The 17,344-nt window shown below is 37.5% G+C and overlaps 1 protein-coding gene across 12 annotated transcripts in view; it reads right to left on the reverse strand.

The window, feature by feature from the left end:
* MBTD1 (mbt domain containing 1) overlaps positions 1-17,344 on the reverse strand; it is a 35,995-nt gene that overhangs the window by 10,210 nt on the left and 8,441 nt on the right. For 2 of the 12 annotated variants that reach the window (XM_063410069.1, XM_063410079.1), the window contains 13 exons: positions 16,901-17,040; positions 16,201-16,315; positions 16,027-16,112; positions 10,458-10,575; positions 9,702-9,836; positions 9,186-9,274; positions 7,652-7,886; positions 6,386-6,441; positions 6,024-6,128; positions 5,067-5,220; positions 2,572-2,654; positions 1,055-1,289; positions 384-461 (listed from right to left, as the gene is read on the reverse strand). In XM_063410069.1, coding sequence (XP_063266139.1) covers positions 384-461; positions 1,055-1,289; positions 2,572-2,654; positions 5,067-5,220; positions 6,024-6,128; positions 6,386-6,441; positions 7,652-7,886; positions 9,186-9,274; positions 9,702-9,836; positions 10,458-10,575; positions 16,027-16,112; positions 16,201-16,315; positions 16,901-17,040 — 1,629 coding nt within the window. Of the gene's footprint in view, positions 1-383; positions 462-1,054; positions 1,290-2,175; positions 2,263-2,571; positions 2,655-5,066; positions 5,221-6,023; positions 6,129-6,385; positions 6,442-7,651; positions 7,887-9,185; positions 9,275-9,701; positions 9,837-10,457; positions 10,576-16,026; positions 16,113-16,200; positions 16,316-16,900; positions 17,041-17,344 lie in introns of those variants that run through there. The other 10 variants (XM_063410076.1, XM_063410073.1, XM_063410074.1 and 7 more) reach the window with 10 other exon arrangements.

Below are 17,344 nucleotides of genomic sequence, written 5' to 3' on the forward strand. Positions count from 1 at the left end.
TAACTTGGTTCTTATTCCTTCACCTGTGTTACAGACAGCAGAGGGAAAACTGTGTTGATACCTGAGTATTTTGTACAAGGCAGTACAACTACCAATACAGTACACAACCAATATATTATTTAACTGAAATTATGTCAGAATACAAAAATATTTTAACCATTGTCCATCTACAATCCATAGATTGTTATTATTAGCAACATCTACCCTATCACGAGTTATAAAATAATGGTTATTCTCAATGAGAAAGTTCTTTTTGTGGCATACTGCACCTTTAAGCATAACACCTGTTTAGACACAAACATTTCCAAATAGAACATGGACTTAGGCAGAGACCACAAACTTTAGAACATCAGGTAAAGTGCAAACACTATTTTGTCACCCACTTTTCTTCTGTCCTTTGTACTGTTGTGATTTAGCTTTTTTCTTCTGTTTGGATGAACTTGACTGGCTATCTCTTGATGCTGCAAAAATGAAAAATTCAAAATTTATGGTTATTATTAAAAAACCCAACACTTTAGAGTCAAAGCTGCTACACAATTACAGAATTTTTCCTTAGTGACTGAACAAAGACAGAAATTTACTGTGGAAAACCAACTTGCATTAAACTACTTAACACAAACTCTCTCATTACCCCCTCATTAAAAAACAGTTCTTGAAATGTATTTCATCAGTTATTATCACTTGATCTGACAGGACAAGTTGTGATGTAATAAATTAGATATAGCTTCTGCACAGGCTGAGTTCCACCAAATTCAGGAGGTGAAACAGATACATTGGCAGTTCTTCTGCACAAATTCTTGGTGAGCTCCTCCGGAACTGACAAGAGGCTTTTTTCCCCTGCATCAAATCAGCATCTTCTGGCAGTGAAAAACAGTAAAAAGCACTCAGAAGTACATTAGAAATCAAAGTGGAAAGATTAGAACTTTGAACTAGAACTTCCAGGCATTAGCAAGTGTTTTTTCTATTTTTGTTATGCCTGGGGACCTAACTGGAAAAGGGTAGGAAAATGGGCATCCATGAAATGAATTTCCATTACTGACAAGGCAGGACTCACACTGTGGTGCTGGAGGCTGGAGCTGGTACCCAGTGAGCTGACACCATCCCACAGGATACAGGTCTGGGGACTCACAGTCCACCCACTGATCATACTCATCCTCCCAGCCATCGAAGTGGATCCTCAGCAGCCGGTGGATGATGCGCGTCACCGTGGCCACGCACACCAGCCGAGGCTCCATCAGATCCACAGCCTCCAGCTTCATGCCAACATGAAACCCATGGTTTGGAACTTCCTGGGGAAGGAAGGAAGGCAAACATCAGTAAACAGACGTACATTAAGATAGTTCAAGCACAGTGCTGAAACAGGGATTTCAATCAACTTAATAAAGAAAATGAAAAGAATCCCATATGGGCAGAGATAAAGAGGAGAGGCTTTTTAGGCTAGACTTTTCTTGCATAATGTTAGCCATAGACCTAAATCCTCCTGAACATAAATAAGACTGTATTTGAGTAAATGCAGTTAGCTCAAACCAAAGACTTTGTGGCAGTGATTTGCCACTGTAAGAGTAGAGCAAACAGAAAGGAAGAAAGTGTAGTAGCGCCCTCTGTCTTAAGAGATGAAGATCTCTGTTCTTACAACTCTCAGCCCCAGGAGAAAATAAGGGAGACTGCTGTCCCGAAATGAAAGAATAGCTAGTATTTAGTACTTAGCCAAGCATCCTTAAAAGAGCCCTATATGCAGTTATAGTCCATAGACAGTAGTGAGAGCACTGGACATAGAAAAGAGGGTGTCACCATGGCAGACTTCTCCTAACAGAACATGGGAGGGTGGACCTGTGTTTCTTGTGAGAAATCTATAGTGTGAGAGAGACTCCTCTCACCCTTGCTGAATTAAAGATTAGTTCTTTTTGAATGATGATAACTTTGATTGAAAACCCAGGGTTTTAGTTTAAGCAACTAAGACAGAAGGCAACATGTAAGTGTTACAAGTTGAAGTGTGGAAGAGTAGAAATCGGAGAAAGAAATGTTCTAAGAAGTTTCCATTTCTGTTTTTTGTGTGTTTATGTTTTTTCTTTTCTATTTTCTGTTCTTATGTAGTTTAATAAAGTTTTCTTTCTATTTTCAAGTTTTAAGCCTACTCTGCTCTGCTCTTAATCACATCCCACAGTAGTTGTTAAAAAAAAACATATACTCCTAAGTGCACTGGCATTTAGCCAGCACCAACCCATGACACATGCCAACATGAAACCCATGGTTTGGAACTTCCTGGGGAAGCAAAGAAGGCAAACATCAGTAAACAGACATGTACATTAAATTAGTTAGCACAGTGCTGAAACAGGGATTTCAATCAACTTAATATAGAAAAAAACCCCAAGTATCATTGATGAAGTTTCCTGTACCTCTGCATCTGTTCAACATTTCAGAGATATCAACATTTGTTTACTCATCAAATGGTTCCTATCTCTAATAGTCTTGAGTTTTTCAGAACTGTATTTAACAAATGGATCTACCCCATGGACTATGCAAAAATGTAAAGAAAATACTAATTCCAGCACAAATGTATGATTTCCTTACCTTATTGAAGAGCTTTACTGGTGCTGCTATTGAGTCAGTTTCTCTGAGGTAGTCAAACCATTTAAAAGGGAGTTTTGCATAACCTGTGAATTTTAAACAACATTTTTATACATCAACTGCAAACTTCATGCATAAGAATAACAGCAAAAATAGCACATTGGTAGTGTTACAGCTAAAAAGACAACAAAAGTCAAACATCAGCATCAGAAACTTCCACTCCCTGAGCTTTGATCTAAGGGACAAAGCAACCTGGACATTGCCATTTGCAACAAACAAGAATGAAGAACTGGGTAACATAAAAGGCATCATTTAAAGATTGATCACTTAAACTGTAAGGTTTTTGTCCACACAGATTCTTATCTCTACAAATGCCCTACACAAATGACCCAGAACAGATCATGGAATTAAGAACATCCAGTTTCTTCCCTGTGGGGAAATAGCTCCACTATTGAAACACTTAAATTGTCAGGAACAGAATGGTAAGAATAAACATGGATATTTTAAAAATTTAATAAGGATAAAAATAGCAGTAATATGTAATATGGAAAATTAGAGAATTTTTTAAAGCTATTATAAAGGGAAGAAAAAATTCTCTCAAAAATATTTGTAGCTCCTACTGAATATGCATAAAACACAGAAATATCTTTTCCTTTGGGCAACTTCAACAACTGCTTAAACTAATAATTCTCTAATTCTAGCTGGAGCAACAATAGCCTGGAGGATTTCTCTGCAGCAGTGTGCAGTGATGGACGCCCTGAAAATCTGCAGTGCAGTGGGCATGGATTGGGGGCTACAGGAGAGGTCTGGATCTCACCTCTGTGGGGCTGGAGGGCTGCCACAATCAACACCCACAGCCAAAAAGACAATCCCATCCCTCAAAATGCCTGAGCATCTTCATCTTCTGCTGATTTCAGCATGGGATGAAGATGTCTGGGAAGAATGAGCTTTGCAAAGTCCAGTGATTTCACAGCAACTCAAGTTATCCACAATACTAAATGGAACTTGGGTAAGAGTGCTCACACTGGCTATGGAATATCTCCACAAACAGATACAGCTGGAGAGCTAATTAATAATGGCAATACTGCATCAGTTCTGCATATTAATACTTTTCTTCTCAATGTAACATTCCTCTGCTACACCAGTGTATTTGTACTCAAGTCTTTCACACACAGGAAACGTGCACGTGGGCCTTGTCAGACCAGGCAGAATTAAGAAACTGTCCACTTTCCAGCCAATAATTTGGAAAGTAAAACACCCTTCTTGTTAGAGTTAAGGAGCTTTGATCACTTTGATCCTATTAAAAATGCTAATGTGCATTATGCTCTGTATTTTACTGCTAGCAATTCCTCTTCCAAATGACTTTTAGATTATTGCATGTGTGATTTATAATCACCTCCCACTGATGACACAGGACTTAGGAAAAATTGCAGTAAAGGGGGAAATGTACATGGAGGTAAAGAATTAGGTTGCCATGATACAAGAAACACTAAGTAGCATAAATGTGCTAACAACAAAATCCACATTCTGAAAAGAGTGTTTCAAAAGTGAAGTGGTAGTCTTATCACCAAAGGCAAGTTTTTCTCCTATTCTGTCTCATCAGTTTCATATATGTATTTCTAAATTGATATGTATTAATATACAGGCATTTCCTCCCATAAAAACTTCTATTGCAAGAATCTCTGCACCTCAGATTTTTGAGGGGTGCTGGTGCCCATGAATTTCTAGGCAATAAATTCACTAAATGAGCTGACTGAAAAATAAAACTAAATGTGTATAACTGCACTTTCCATACACTCTAGAGCGACAGTTGTCACTGTACAAACAAAAATGATATGAAATTACTTTCCTCATGTTGCATTACACTGTAGTTACTACCTAGAAAATAATTCATTAAATACAAGCAGAAGCCTGCAAGAATGAGAATGAAGGAAAAAACCTAGAAAATGATTGTCATCTGCTGTTATACAGCTATGACCCTCTTAAAAAGTGCCAGACCAAGGCACAACATGGGAAAAGGGAGGCAAAATCTTCTGCAGCCACATGTGCTTGTGAACAGACACAGAGGGGTTTATTCAGTGTACAGTGCTAAAGCTCAAGTTTGTGTATAGCCTTCCAAAAACTGACTGGTGTAGTTGTGAATTAGCCTGAGATTCTTTACAATGGTCATTAATTGTTTTGGTGGTCAGGACTTCCCAACCAGTGACACTTTCTGAAGAGCCCTTTTAGTGACTCCCACACTTCCTATTGACTTAGTGGAATCCTCAGTTTCTGACAGCAAAGGATTATTTCAGCCAATAATCAATCTTACTTCTTTTAAATGAAGAGTTGGCTAGCTCTGGTTTAGATTACTTCAAAGTAAAGCTGTTGTATTTGTTTCAGACTTGAGAAAGTCCTAAGAAGTGACCTGAATTTCGTAGTCTGAGTTAAGAAACAAAGCATATGGCACATACAGTATCACTGAGCAATATTCACAATAAAAGGTGTCAGAATGCTACCTGTACCTCTGGGTGGAGTTAGTTCAATCATGTTAATTTCACAGAAACCAACAGGGAAAATAGAAGGGGAAGTGGCATGGTAACAAAACCAATCAGACCCATCTGCTGCTTCTGAGCCATCAATCCCAATCATTAGATAGCCATCTGCTAACACCTTGGTAAAGAGAAACAAAATTCCACATTAAATACCTTCAGCTGGGTGAGAAAGCCAGAAAGAAAGCATGCCATGTTTCAAGAGTGAAAGCAGCTCAATAATAATGGAAGCACACTTAGAAGGATATTCAAATACAACAAAACCCCTCCAAATCATACCTGTCTCCAGGACTGTGAATACAACTGTTACATGTACCTTTGAGAATCGCAGAGTTATGAGATAGCATTTCCTTTTTCTGATCTCTAGTTTATTTTTCTTGTGAACATCAGTTCTTCTACTTCTACAGCTTTATATCTCAGTCTATTCCTCAGCTTGCAAGGATGTTCAGTACACCATTACTCAAAATCATAACCATACTCCTCACTGGAAAGGTTAATAATTCAGCCTAAGCTGCTTTTTACATTTTCTTTTAAATCAGATTTCATATGGATTGGCTCCCTTTCAATCAAGCTAAGAAAGGACAGCCTTAAAATATCTTCCTAGACTTCTACAAGTCAGCAAGATGAGGTTTGGTTTTGAACAGTTGCAAAACACTTGGTATAATTAGCAGAATATTTTCCGGCAAATTCATCTCACAAATACATTCTAATTAAAGGTAAGACTGAATTTCCAGAGATTAAAGTCAAATTTACATGAGCACGTTTTCATAGCAATTGTATATAAACAATTGACAGACATAACCCATTCACTTTGTGAATGAACTCCACTAATTTTGGTTTTCATCTTTTTATTTCAAGCCTGAATAAAGGTTAGGGAAAAAGGATTCCTCTCTTCCTCCCCAAAACACACATTTGCTTTCTTACCTTTCTGACAGTTGCCACACATATTGCTGAAAGGTTTAGGGGGTCTATAGCTTCCAATTTCATTCCTTCTTTAAACCACTCTCCAGCTGCATCGACCTCTTTTACCTAAAGAATCAATGAACAGCAGCAGAAACAAAGAATTTAATGAGCCTGGAACAAAACATACTCCCACACTGCCAAAGCAACAGACTGAAATATCTGTTCTACCACCTCTGCTTATATCAAGGAGGTCAGATTGGATAATAAAAGCAGAAACTGTGCTGGGTCAGGATGTAAATAGAGTTTCAGGTCTGGTTTACACACAACAGGAACTAAAGGTCTTCAATCAACTCTGTGAAGAGTGTTCTAGGTACTGAACTCACCTTCATAAATAAGTGTGGGGGTGCATCAAAATGTCCATCCTGTTTCTTTGTAATATCTACAAGGAATAATAATAATACTGTAATATTGTTCACAGAGCAAACAATATGTTTTTCTAGATATGTTAATACCACACAATCCACAATACCACACAATCACTGGTGTGGGAGGCCCAGTTTACAGTAACACTACCACAAAAATCAGAAGGACATAATCCATCCATTTTCTTTGCTGACTTCAACCTGAGCTGCCTCTATAACAGGAGCATCATTTATGGAAAAAAAACAATATCCAGTATTTACGAGACCATTTGATTATGTCACAGAATTGATGAAGTATTACACAGAAGCTTTTGCAAAAAATTGGCAGGTAAACCACTTTGCACCACGCTATGACAGAAATTACATTTACATACATTTATATAATCACATATAATCACTTCAAATACATACATATATATATATGTGTGTGTGTGTGTATCTATACCTATCTGTTTATAAATGGTTTCAATGAAAGTTGAAGCATTAGGAAAACTGAAGGCCCTTCCCTGAAGGGAGGCTTTGTGGAATGCTTTACAGAAATTCCGTCTTTGACAAGGGATACCAGCTCAAAGGAACAGAGAAATAATAAAAAAACCCAGACTTTTTTTTTTTGTTTAGAAGCCTTAACTATTTGAGTTTACAATTGCTTTTGTATTTTAGGTAGCAAAGGCCTTAATTGCGTGCCTTCTATCAAACTGTCATTTCACTTTCCCAGCCCATTCCATAATGCCCTCTAAATCACGTAAATACTGCAATATAAAATATTATACAGTCTTTAAACTTGGAAATAAATAGAAATTCGGTATCTGCAAGGATACTTGTCCACATTGTATTGCACAAAAAAAGGAGTTAGATCTGAAGAAACTAGGAGTTTGTGGAGGAGGGCTGTAATTGCAGTTATCAGCATGAAAAGTGAAGTTTACCATGCTTGAATTGTGCAGTTAAAGGTTTTTCTGCTTACAGTTTGCTGACCTCTGCTTATCGTTGAATATCCTGAACACTACAAATCAACATAAAGGTTACTGGGGCTTTTCCACTGCTGTATAACATGTTCATTATAATTTTAACTGAAATTCCTGAGTGTAATAAAATTGGTAAAACCCCTGGGTCACATCATGTAACTTTTTAAAATCACATTATTCAAGTTAGTTTGATTAATTGTACAAAGCAACAGAACCGCTTAAGCCAACACTGCCCACAGAGCACCTCTAACCAACCCAGACTCACCCGATCTTTTGAACCTGTGTCCTATACTTCGAGACCAGCCGATGTGGTGGATGAGTGGGCTGTACATGTGGCACCAGAAGTCATCGCTCTTGTCCTCGCTCTCCTCGTACACCAGCCTCAGGCGGCCCCCGATGACGCTTTCCACCACCGCCACCCTGGTCCGGCACAGGTGCGTCTTGTCCACCACTTCTACCCTCATGGAAGTTTTGAATGGGTACTGCATACTCTCAGATACCTGGAAGCAACACAAAACACACATTTCTGTGAGAATATCCTCTGGTTTTCCATTACCTGTCTCTTAAAGCACAGTATTGACGCACTTGTTATTTAATTGAAGTACTTGTTAATCAGCCTGGAGAAATGACACAGATTATTTCTCTTCTATTTCATTGTAACAAAATATTTCAGAAAACTAAGAATGATCTACAATGCTTTAACTGTTTCAGGATCATCCCTTAAGATGAGACGCAATTCTAACATAAGTTCAATAAATTTTCCACTGACAAAATGAAAGTTTTCTCAATTGTTATCAATGGGTGAAGTTACCTTGAGAAAGAACTTTTACAAGAAAAACATCAAGATTTTTTGTTCTTTCATTGTCATCCACTCAAAATACAGCATTTTAAAAACGGGATTAAAATACTTCATTTTAAGGCATGGAAAACAAAGATACAACACAATCAGAGCTGGACATTTACAATAGTATTTCTTCAAAGCACACAAAAGAAAGGAAACAGATGTTAATCTGCTTTGTGAAAAGAGACTGTATTTAAAAATCAGTATCTGTCACTTGCCATTTTCATTACCAACTCCCCAAAGGACTGAGATCTTGCCCATTTAATTTGGCTTCTAACTTAAGCCAACTTTAAAATAAAAAATTAACAACTGCAGAAAGACTTTTTGGTTGTTTTTTAAACATTACATGCAGCGTAAAACAACAAATTAAGTCTCATATTTCTACTAAGAACTTTATGCACCATCATCTCACAGCATTGGTAAGTAAACTTACAGCACACTATACAGCAGCTGCCACACCTGAAGACATGACTAAGACAGAAAGAAACCTAGTCCAGAGCAGGAAAAAAAATACTAAGATTTAAAAGTATGATTTTTAAAGATTTAAAAGTATGATATTTATTAACAGCCATGCTGTATGAACATATTCTGTTCAGTTTGTTGAAATATTGCATGACAAAAATCATTCAAGTAGAAAAATCAGGTCTCACTTTTCTTACACAGGGTAACTCACAAGCACTTCTGGGTTTTCTGTGGATTTTTTAAATAGGGTGTTTTAAAAATAACTAACTGGTTTTTATAGAAAGCTATTCTTTCTAGAGCAAACTTTACCAAATACATACTGACAAGTATGGACATAAATGGAGACAGGATTCCAAAGAAAACTGTATCTAAGGGAAGAGATTACTGTATCTCCTTCATTAGCAAGAGGAGCTAATATGCCACTGTAAAATATTTCAGTTCTTCACACTGCTGCAGTTTTCTTTACAGAACATCATTGATATTGCATCAGCCTTACCTTCTGAGAAAAGTCAGGAGGAAGTGTTTTGGCACCAGTAAGTCGTTTCACTAGAAAAGCTTTCCAGTTTGTGTATTTGTGTTGGATGGCTGTTGCAAATGAAAGGGGAAAAATCAGCCACTGATTTTTAGTTGTGCCAGTTAGAGAAAATATTAGAGTCTGGAACATGTAAAGAAGAAATCCCAGATGACTATTATAAGGCCCAGATGACAATAATGACAAAAAGCCTCTTTGGAGAATGAATCTTACCCAAGATTAAGTTTATGGGCCAGGATAAAGAATTTAATAACAAAGTATAAATAAAATCAGTGCACTTTCCCATCACTGATTAGCCAATTGCTGCCACCTCAATCTTAAAAGCTTTGAGTTGCTTACTTTTCTAGAAGTTAAAATTATTAATTCATCACCCTTGAAAGAGTTGTTATGGTAAAAGACTACTTTGGTATCTGGACCATGAGCAAATTTAGTTTAATAAACAGACTTTGAAATCAATCATTAAGGCTACTATTTACATACTTCGAGGAGGAACTAAGGGCTTCCCACTGGTTGCACACCAACCAACTGGGTGGATGTCAGACCCACAAATGTTGCACCAGAAGTCAAGACTTGAATCATTTTCAAAGCCTTCATATCTCAGCAGAGCATTGTAGCCTGAAACAAAGCATTTTGAAAAATACAAGAATGAAACAAGATTATAAAATATGTATGAATATTTCTTGACCAATCATCAGGTACATTACATTGGTTTTCTAAATGTAATTTTTAATAGCAAGGTTTTTTTAAGGCACTTTTCTGGATGCTATTAATGCACAGACTGGATTACCTCGATAAATGTGCATGTATTATCATGTAAGTCAATTTAAATAAAATTAAAATTCTTGAACTATAAACCTTTAGATGTTGTACATGAGGACAAAATTAATTACACACAGTATCTGCTTTTTCACATCTTAGATCTTGAATTTCAATTTTACCAAGAAAAGTGATTTGTATAATGAGGCTTCTTGACAGCTCTTATACAGTCTCCTATCTGCTCTGCACTGCTCTTACTGCACTCTGAAGCAGTATTTAAAAACACAACCCCAGGACACACATTCTCAAGCATCACAGCAGCCAGTGTAGAACAGTGAGAGCACCACAATGTGTAACCTACAGACACAGCTCTGCCAACCTGAGCAGTGTCAGCATTACTCTCACCAGGTGATCACTGACTAATGCATTTGATCCCTTCACAGTTTTTTGATAATTTAAATTCAACTAAAACACCTTTACCTGCTAATTTTACAATTCCAGCTATCCAGAAGACTTTGGTAGGTAGGCTGCAGTCAGTGTTTGGAACCTCCACTCGCACTCCTTCTGCAATATCACCCCAGCAAGTCCCCATCGGTGCCTGTCAAGGTTGGGGTTAAAAAGTCATCACCTCACCATGTGAAAATATTAAAATTTTTGTTATCTGTGTTCTACAAGCAATTTAAAAAGACAAAACATTCAAGATACATATAACAAACACATGGTTAGAAATCACTGTTTCTATGAGAACATACTTTGGTTTTGACTTGACTATGCATAATACTGTAATTGGATCCAATTATTCCTGTGTATTCACTGAAAAAAACCTATAGCATTCCAAGTTTAAATAGCAGTTGAGCACAAGCACAAATTGTACATTCTTAAAGGTCAGTTTTAGTCTGTGATGTTTCAATCAGGAAGAAACTACTGATGTTAGTAAGAATGGTGGAAATTGCTATGCAGTTCTATTTGCAAGAAAATCATGGTACCTGTAGCATAAGACATCAAAACCTTTTAATTCTGCAAGTCAGGCATGCTACTGGAAGAATGCCTAGAATTTATATCTTTAATCTATTCTGGTGATTTATTGTGGTGGGGTTTATCAACCACTAGTTCACATCCTCTCAGAGGAACAGGCTTTCACATCACCTGCAAGTGATCACTCCACAGAGTAGGCAAAAAGAACAGAAGGTTCTCTTTAATGAACACCTAGAAGGAAAGGCACAGCAAGATCCCTCACACTGTCCCACGTAAGGAATATGTTAGCAACAAGAAGGAATATCCACCTGATGAACTCGTAAGGGTTTGCAGAAGCTGGTGATAGAAATTACATTTAGTTTGCTGTCTTCAGAAGAACATTTTGTTGAACAGAGCATCATGAAATGTCAGTCAAAGGTGGTATTGCAGATACTAGAAATGCACAGTGCTGAAGAACCTAAATTCTTAACAGTAACTCAACCGAAGTTCTATTGGTAACAGGCTAGAAAATTTCTCAGTCTGCATTAAACTTGAGACTACCCAGGAGAGAGAGATTCATATTTTGGGTGTTTTATAACAGTCGTGTCAATTCTGAGAAAAATAAATTCTTACTAGTTCAGAGATTACCCAGCTATCACTGGGACAACTGAAGGAGGGATCCTCTGACTTTGCACTGTGCCTCATTTACAAAGCTCTTTGCAAACCCAGAGAACTGAACCACTCTGTGGGAACAGCCTCCAACTGCACAGAATTTTTGCTGAGAGCTACAAGTGAAGACATCTGGATTAATCCTGAATGACTGGAAATGACAATATTGGAATTTCACTGGCAATCAGCTATTGCCACTAGCAGCACTAGAAGCTGAATTTACCTTAAAAAAGGGAAACTCTTCACTAGTTGAAGTATTTGAGGTTATATAAAACCTAAAACTAGTTTTAACTCTTAAAGGAAATGTAAATATGGCAGTTTTTATTCTTGAAGCCTGGTCTCTTCATATTCTGCTATGTCCCATCTACACCAGTCTAAACAAGAGAGTTCTCTTCTGCCAACTGGCAGCAAGAGAAAAATCCAACTGAAAAGATGATGGCGTATTTTCACACACAAAATATTCAGATACAACTTAAATCCCATCCCATACTCACTACCCTCTCTAAATTGACATGTGTAGGCTTTTGAATTGAATTGGGGAAATAAACTTTTCAAACTGCATTTTTAGCAAATCTTGTTGCCTGTACAGTAATACAGATGAGGCCAAACAATCAAAAATAACAGTGCTGAATAATTTCATAATCCAGCTGCACTCAACTGAAGTACATTTTACTGCCTGCTCATCTATTCAGTTGATTCAGAGAGAACAGTATTATCAAAACACTTCTCCTGACATCAACCTGTAACAGAAATTTCATTTCTAGAGCATGGATTGGTATAGACGGAAATAGCAGAAAGTTAAATTTGTCCTTGTCTGTGAAAACATTGGTTCTGCTAGTTCTCCTACACCAATCCATATGGCTCACCCTTTCAAGAAGGAAGCCACCCTGTGCAGCATCACTGCTGAAATGTCCTGAGGGATGGTTTACAGCACACCTGCTACACTGCACCATCTCAGTCTCCTTCACTCATTAGGGATATTCTTGAAGCAGGAAGAGCTGGATAAACCAGGGCTGTGATAGCCATATTCCTTCATCTCTCCTCTGTCTCATCTGATTAATCAATCAGTGTTTGAAGAGTGCTTTTAAAAACTCAATGCACTGGAGAAGTGTTAAGTCTTACTTATCTGCTGGCTGGAAGGTGATTGCAGTCTGGATTGGCATAGTGTGAACTAGCAGAACCATCATTTACAGGTAAGAACAAATTTACCTTTCAAACTCATGACGAAGAGATCCACTTCACATCACTCCCAAACAAGGAAGAGTTGGTTCCTGGCCTCCTGCTCCGGGACATGACCTGGGAGGGGTCTATCTGTGAGCACCAAGGGCCTTCTCTGCAAGGTAAGGTGCAGTCAGGACGGGCCTGTTTGACAGGAGCACCTAAAGGCCAACTATTCCCACATACGCACCTGAACAAAGAGCTCACATGGCTTAAATAAGTGGCTTCTAAAGGTTTTGGATGGCATCAACACTGCCACGATTCCAGACATCAAATTAAATCAGGATTTTAATGGCAAATCCTGATGGGGATGCTACTGATTCCTGAATTGTATGAAATGCTGAAACCTCGTGTGTGAGCAGTGCCCCAACAACAGGTAATGCCAGAGGAGAAAACATGCAAAGGGTTTCAACAAAAACCTTCAAAGCAGAGCACTGCCACCCAGTGTAGCATCCTGGAAATGCTCCCTTAAATCACTGGATATAGCTTAAAAACACAAGAAACCAAGAGAATGAAAATATTTCAGCTCAGAATAAGATTCAGCTGAAGAAAGAACTTCAGGAAACATGTGAAAATGAATAATTGCTCTTAATTTTGCATAAAATTGTCCAGTAAGTAGTACTGAAAAACAACTCAAACCACTGTAATTTGCTTTCAGTTGTAGGAATGGTTTGAACTAATAAAAGCAACTACATAAAAGTGTAAAAAGTATTTAGAGGAGAAAAAGTAGAATGCAGGTCAGCAACGAGCTCACTGTATGTGACTAAGCTATAACTCAATATTAAAAACACTGAGTTTTTTCCCTTGCAGCAGCTACTGCTGTGTGCCTGATTAATGCAATCTGGCAAAATAAAAAAAAGAGGCTGCAAGGTGCACAAATAGGGATTCAGGCATTGTCATGGGCTTCCTGTAGGACATAAAGCAAAGCAGTTCCCTACTTCAGTTCACTGAACGCTGAAGTCACAGGCATGGCCACTCTGTTGCTACTGAATTTCATTAGTGCAACTCAACACTCAAGTCTGGAACACAGCTAACATGGAAGCACAATAAGCACATCAAAAAACTTTGAAATTAAGTCTTACCATAAAGAGAAAGTGGGAGAACTTCCCAACATTTAGGTACTTCAATTCTAAAATGTTACTGTTTTAAATTGAAGAAGAAATAACTTCCCAGGAAAAAAACAAAACCAGAAAAACTGATGTGTGAAATCTACATCAGACCTGAGATACTGAAGTATGGCAGGTTATTAGAAAAAATAATTAAAAAGCCAAATCTCACATCTCATATTTCCCTTAGATTTTCTTTAATATTGATCCTAATGTTCCCTATCAAATACCCATACAGATATACCCAGTATAACCAGGAAATTCAATATATTTCATTGAATAATGAATTTAAGGGCAGATATGTCATGATTTTACTGTCAATTCAAAACTTTGGTCTTGAACAGATAAGTTTTATGTATTCCATCACACACACACAGGTGTATGAAATCCATAACATGGATGGTAAACAAACATCAACTAATACAAACTTTTAGAAATCAAAGCAATACCGTACACAGAAAACAGCAACAACCTTTCCAGAAAGGCAAAAAGAATATGGTTTAATTATCAAATAGTGGGACAAAGGATCTAACAAGAGAGCACTGATGTGTTTTTCAGATTCTGACTGGTTTAAATAATGTATTTTTCAAAGAAATAATTACAGTAAAGTTAAATGCAAATCAAACCCTTATAACACCAACTCATCCACCAACAAAGTAGAAATCTCCAAGGAAAATGGTACGATTTGCATTTTACTTGTATGAAAAAGGAAAAGGAGGACAGAAAAGAAACAACTTTCAGGCTACTTGGTAGCACTGCTGCCATTATCTTGTGAAAATTTTGGAGGCACAATGTGACCATGAGTGTGGTCTTGGTTCACATTATTGGGGCACTGTGCAGCTGAATGAACAAAGCAGTGAGAAATGAAGATAATAAAATACCTTTTATATAAAATGTAATGTTGGAGCATAATTTACAAGTGACCTGACAATTGTAGCTGTATCCAACAGAGGATGCTACCCATCCTGAGACACTTACAGATACAATAGCCCAGCTCATGTTATCAAACCATACTTTTGAATATGAACTGATGAAATCACTTATTACATGTCCACAGCTGTGAAAGCAAAGTGCAAACACGCTGACTGGAGCATGTGGAATTTGATACAAATTCCCAAAGTGCTCCTAATGCAAGGCTCTGCTCTGGGCAGTGGCTGAGGCCTCTGAGCATAAAGGGCACTATTCACAAAGTGCCAACTGCCAGGAGCCCTCCACTCCCACTGGTTTATGGGCTGAGAGGGCCCAGCAGGAACTCCTGAGCTCGAGAGAAAATATGTCTCTTCTGTCTCATGGACAACTTCCATGAAGCAAACTGTTTGTTTTGATTACAACTTTCAGCACATAATTTTGAGCAAAACAAAAATTTTGTAATACAGACCACTTCCAACTTCTCAAATTAAAAAATATGCTGAGATAACACCTTCTGTTAAAGCTTTTACTGGAGACAAAGTACTGACAATATTTTAATTGTCAGTCTAATGTCTAATTACTGGAATTTTACAAACACATTAAAGACAGATGACACTAAATATTTTCCCCAACCCCTAATTTTCTCAGTCATTACAGATTGTCTTTTTGTCTGAAACTTTTTAAACTCTAAAACAAAAAAAACTTCTAAACAGCCTTAATTTTCCTCCATACTAGACTACCTGGCAGAACGACTGACAGGGAGAATCTGACTAAAAATTAAGAAAAGAAAACTCCAAATCTAAATATGTAACAAAAAGATCAGTCCAACACAATGGAACAAACCTGACAATCTAAAAAACCTTTTGTAACTGTTTTCAGTACAGCTTGACTTGGTTGGTTGTTACTCTGCAGTACATGGGATGATTTTGTGACTTGAACATAAGAAAAACAATTACCAAGTATCTGAGAGCCTTCCTTTTTGTTTATTAGAGTGTATATATCATGAAAATAACTGGTGGTGTTCAGAACGGTTTTACAGGACAGATAAATTATCTAAGAAGTAGTCATACTCAGTTATATTTCACAGATCATGAAAAATATTTGGATATGAATGTTTTGGAAAAATGAATTCAAGAACTTCCACAGACTCACTCACACACAGAGGAGGAAAGCACAAACTGAGAAATACTCACGTGTTTAAAGCAGGTAACAGGAGCTGCTGTAAAGCTATTACTATTGATGTAGTTACCCCAGCTGAAACCTTCCACAGGGACAGCTGCTAAGGGAAAGTTATTTTAGTTAGGAAGCTGCTAATGAGGCCCAAATCTTTCAGTGTTTTTGTCTCAGCTCTATTTATATGCTGTTACCTGCTTTTGTCTTTGCCTGGTTTTGTAAAGTTGCTTGGTACTGGGCATATTCTGCTAATTTAGCCACTAAGGGCTGTTTTTGTAGAACTTTAGCCTTCTTTGTTGGAGGCTTACCCTAAAATAAAAAAAACCAACCCAAGTAAGTAAACACCTTTCCAACCTCCCATCAGGAAATTTCCACAGGTCAGCAGCTATCTTTGGCAGATTTAAACTAAAATTAGAAGTATACAGAGACTAAGTATCACATAACCATATGTATTATAAAATAAATATAAAAACCAGTAGTGAGGAGTCTCCAAAAGATGACTTTTGTACTACTATCCCAACTTGAACAGCATTATAGATTCACTGTTGTTTACCTGAAAAAAAGATATCTCTTAAAAGCAGGTCAAAATGAAGAACTTTTAATCTAACTTATAGCAATGCAATTTCTTGGCATGCATTGCAATGAATATGAGACAAGGTATAATGATATTTCTTGAAATTTCTCCATCTTTTCTTGAATACTACAAACACGCCTGGATGATTATTTGATTAATATTTCAAGTCAACAACACATACCTATTTTGCAGCTCTATAAAGAAAAACCCAAACCCTCAAACCCAAGAAACCGATCTTAAAATACTTCAGCCATCTTGACAAATACCCAATTTCACCGCCACAGACGACAGAAAGGAGGTAAAGAAAATGGTGTCTGTACCGCTACCTGAAGCCTGGCCAGAATGCTGGCCTTCTTGGAGTTGGAGGAGTAGCTTCTGGAGCACGACACGCTGCAGAAGCGCTTGGTTTTAGAGTAAAAAGCGTCCCGGACGCCAACCATCCCACACATCTCACATGTAGCTAATCAGAGGAGAGAAAAACAACCCCAAAATGTTAGGAGTGTAGTTAGAATTGCAGTAAAAATTCAGAACAAAGAGGACAGAGTTAAGGGCCTGAAGGTGGTACCATTAAGCAGTTTCTGAGGGTTTGATCCCCAAAAAATTTCAAAGACCACCACTAGTATCAGTGAAACACCAAAAACCTCAAGTTCACTGGTGAAACAGTGCATCTTTAATTAATGCTCCCCATTAATTTCACCCTTGGTGCAAGTGAATGACCCAGCTAAATCAACTCAAGCTGATTCTTGGTTTTTCACTGTTCTCAA

Source organism: Prinia subflava, chromosome 12 (assembly GCF_021018805.1).
Source record: "Prinia subflava isolate CZ2003 ecotype Zambia chromosome 12, Cam_Psub_1.2, whole genome shotgun sequence".
NCBI classification, from domain to species: domain Eukaryota; kingdom Metazoa; phylum Chordata; class Aves; order Passeriformes; family Cisticolidae; genus Prinia; species Prinia subflava.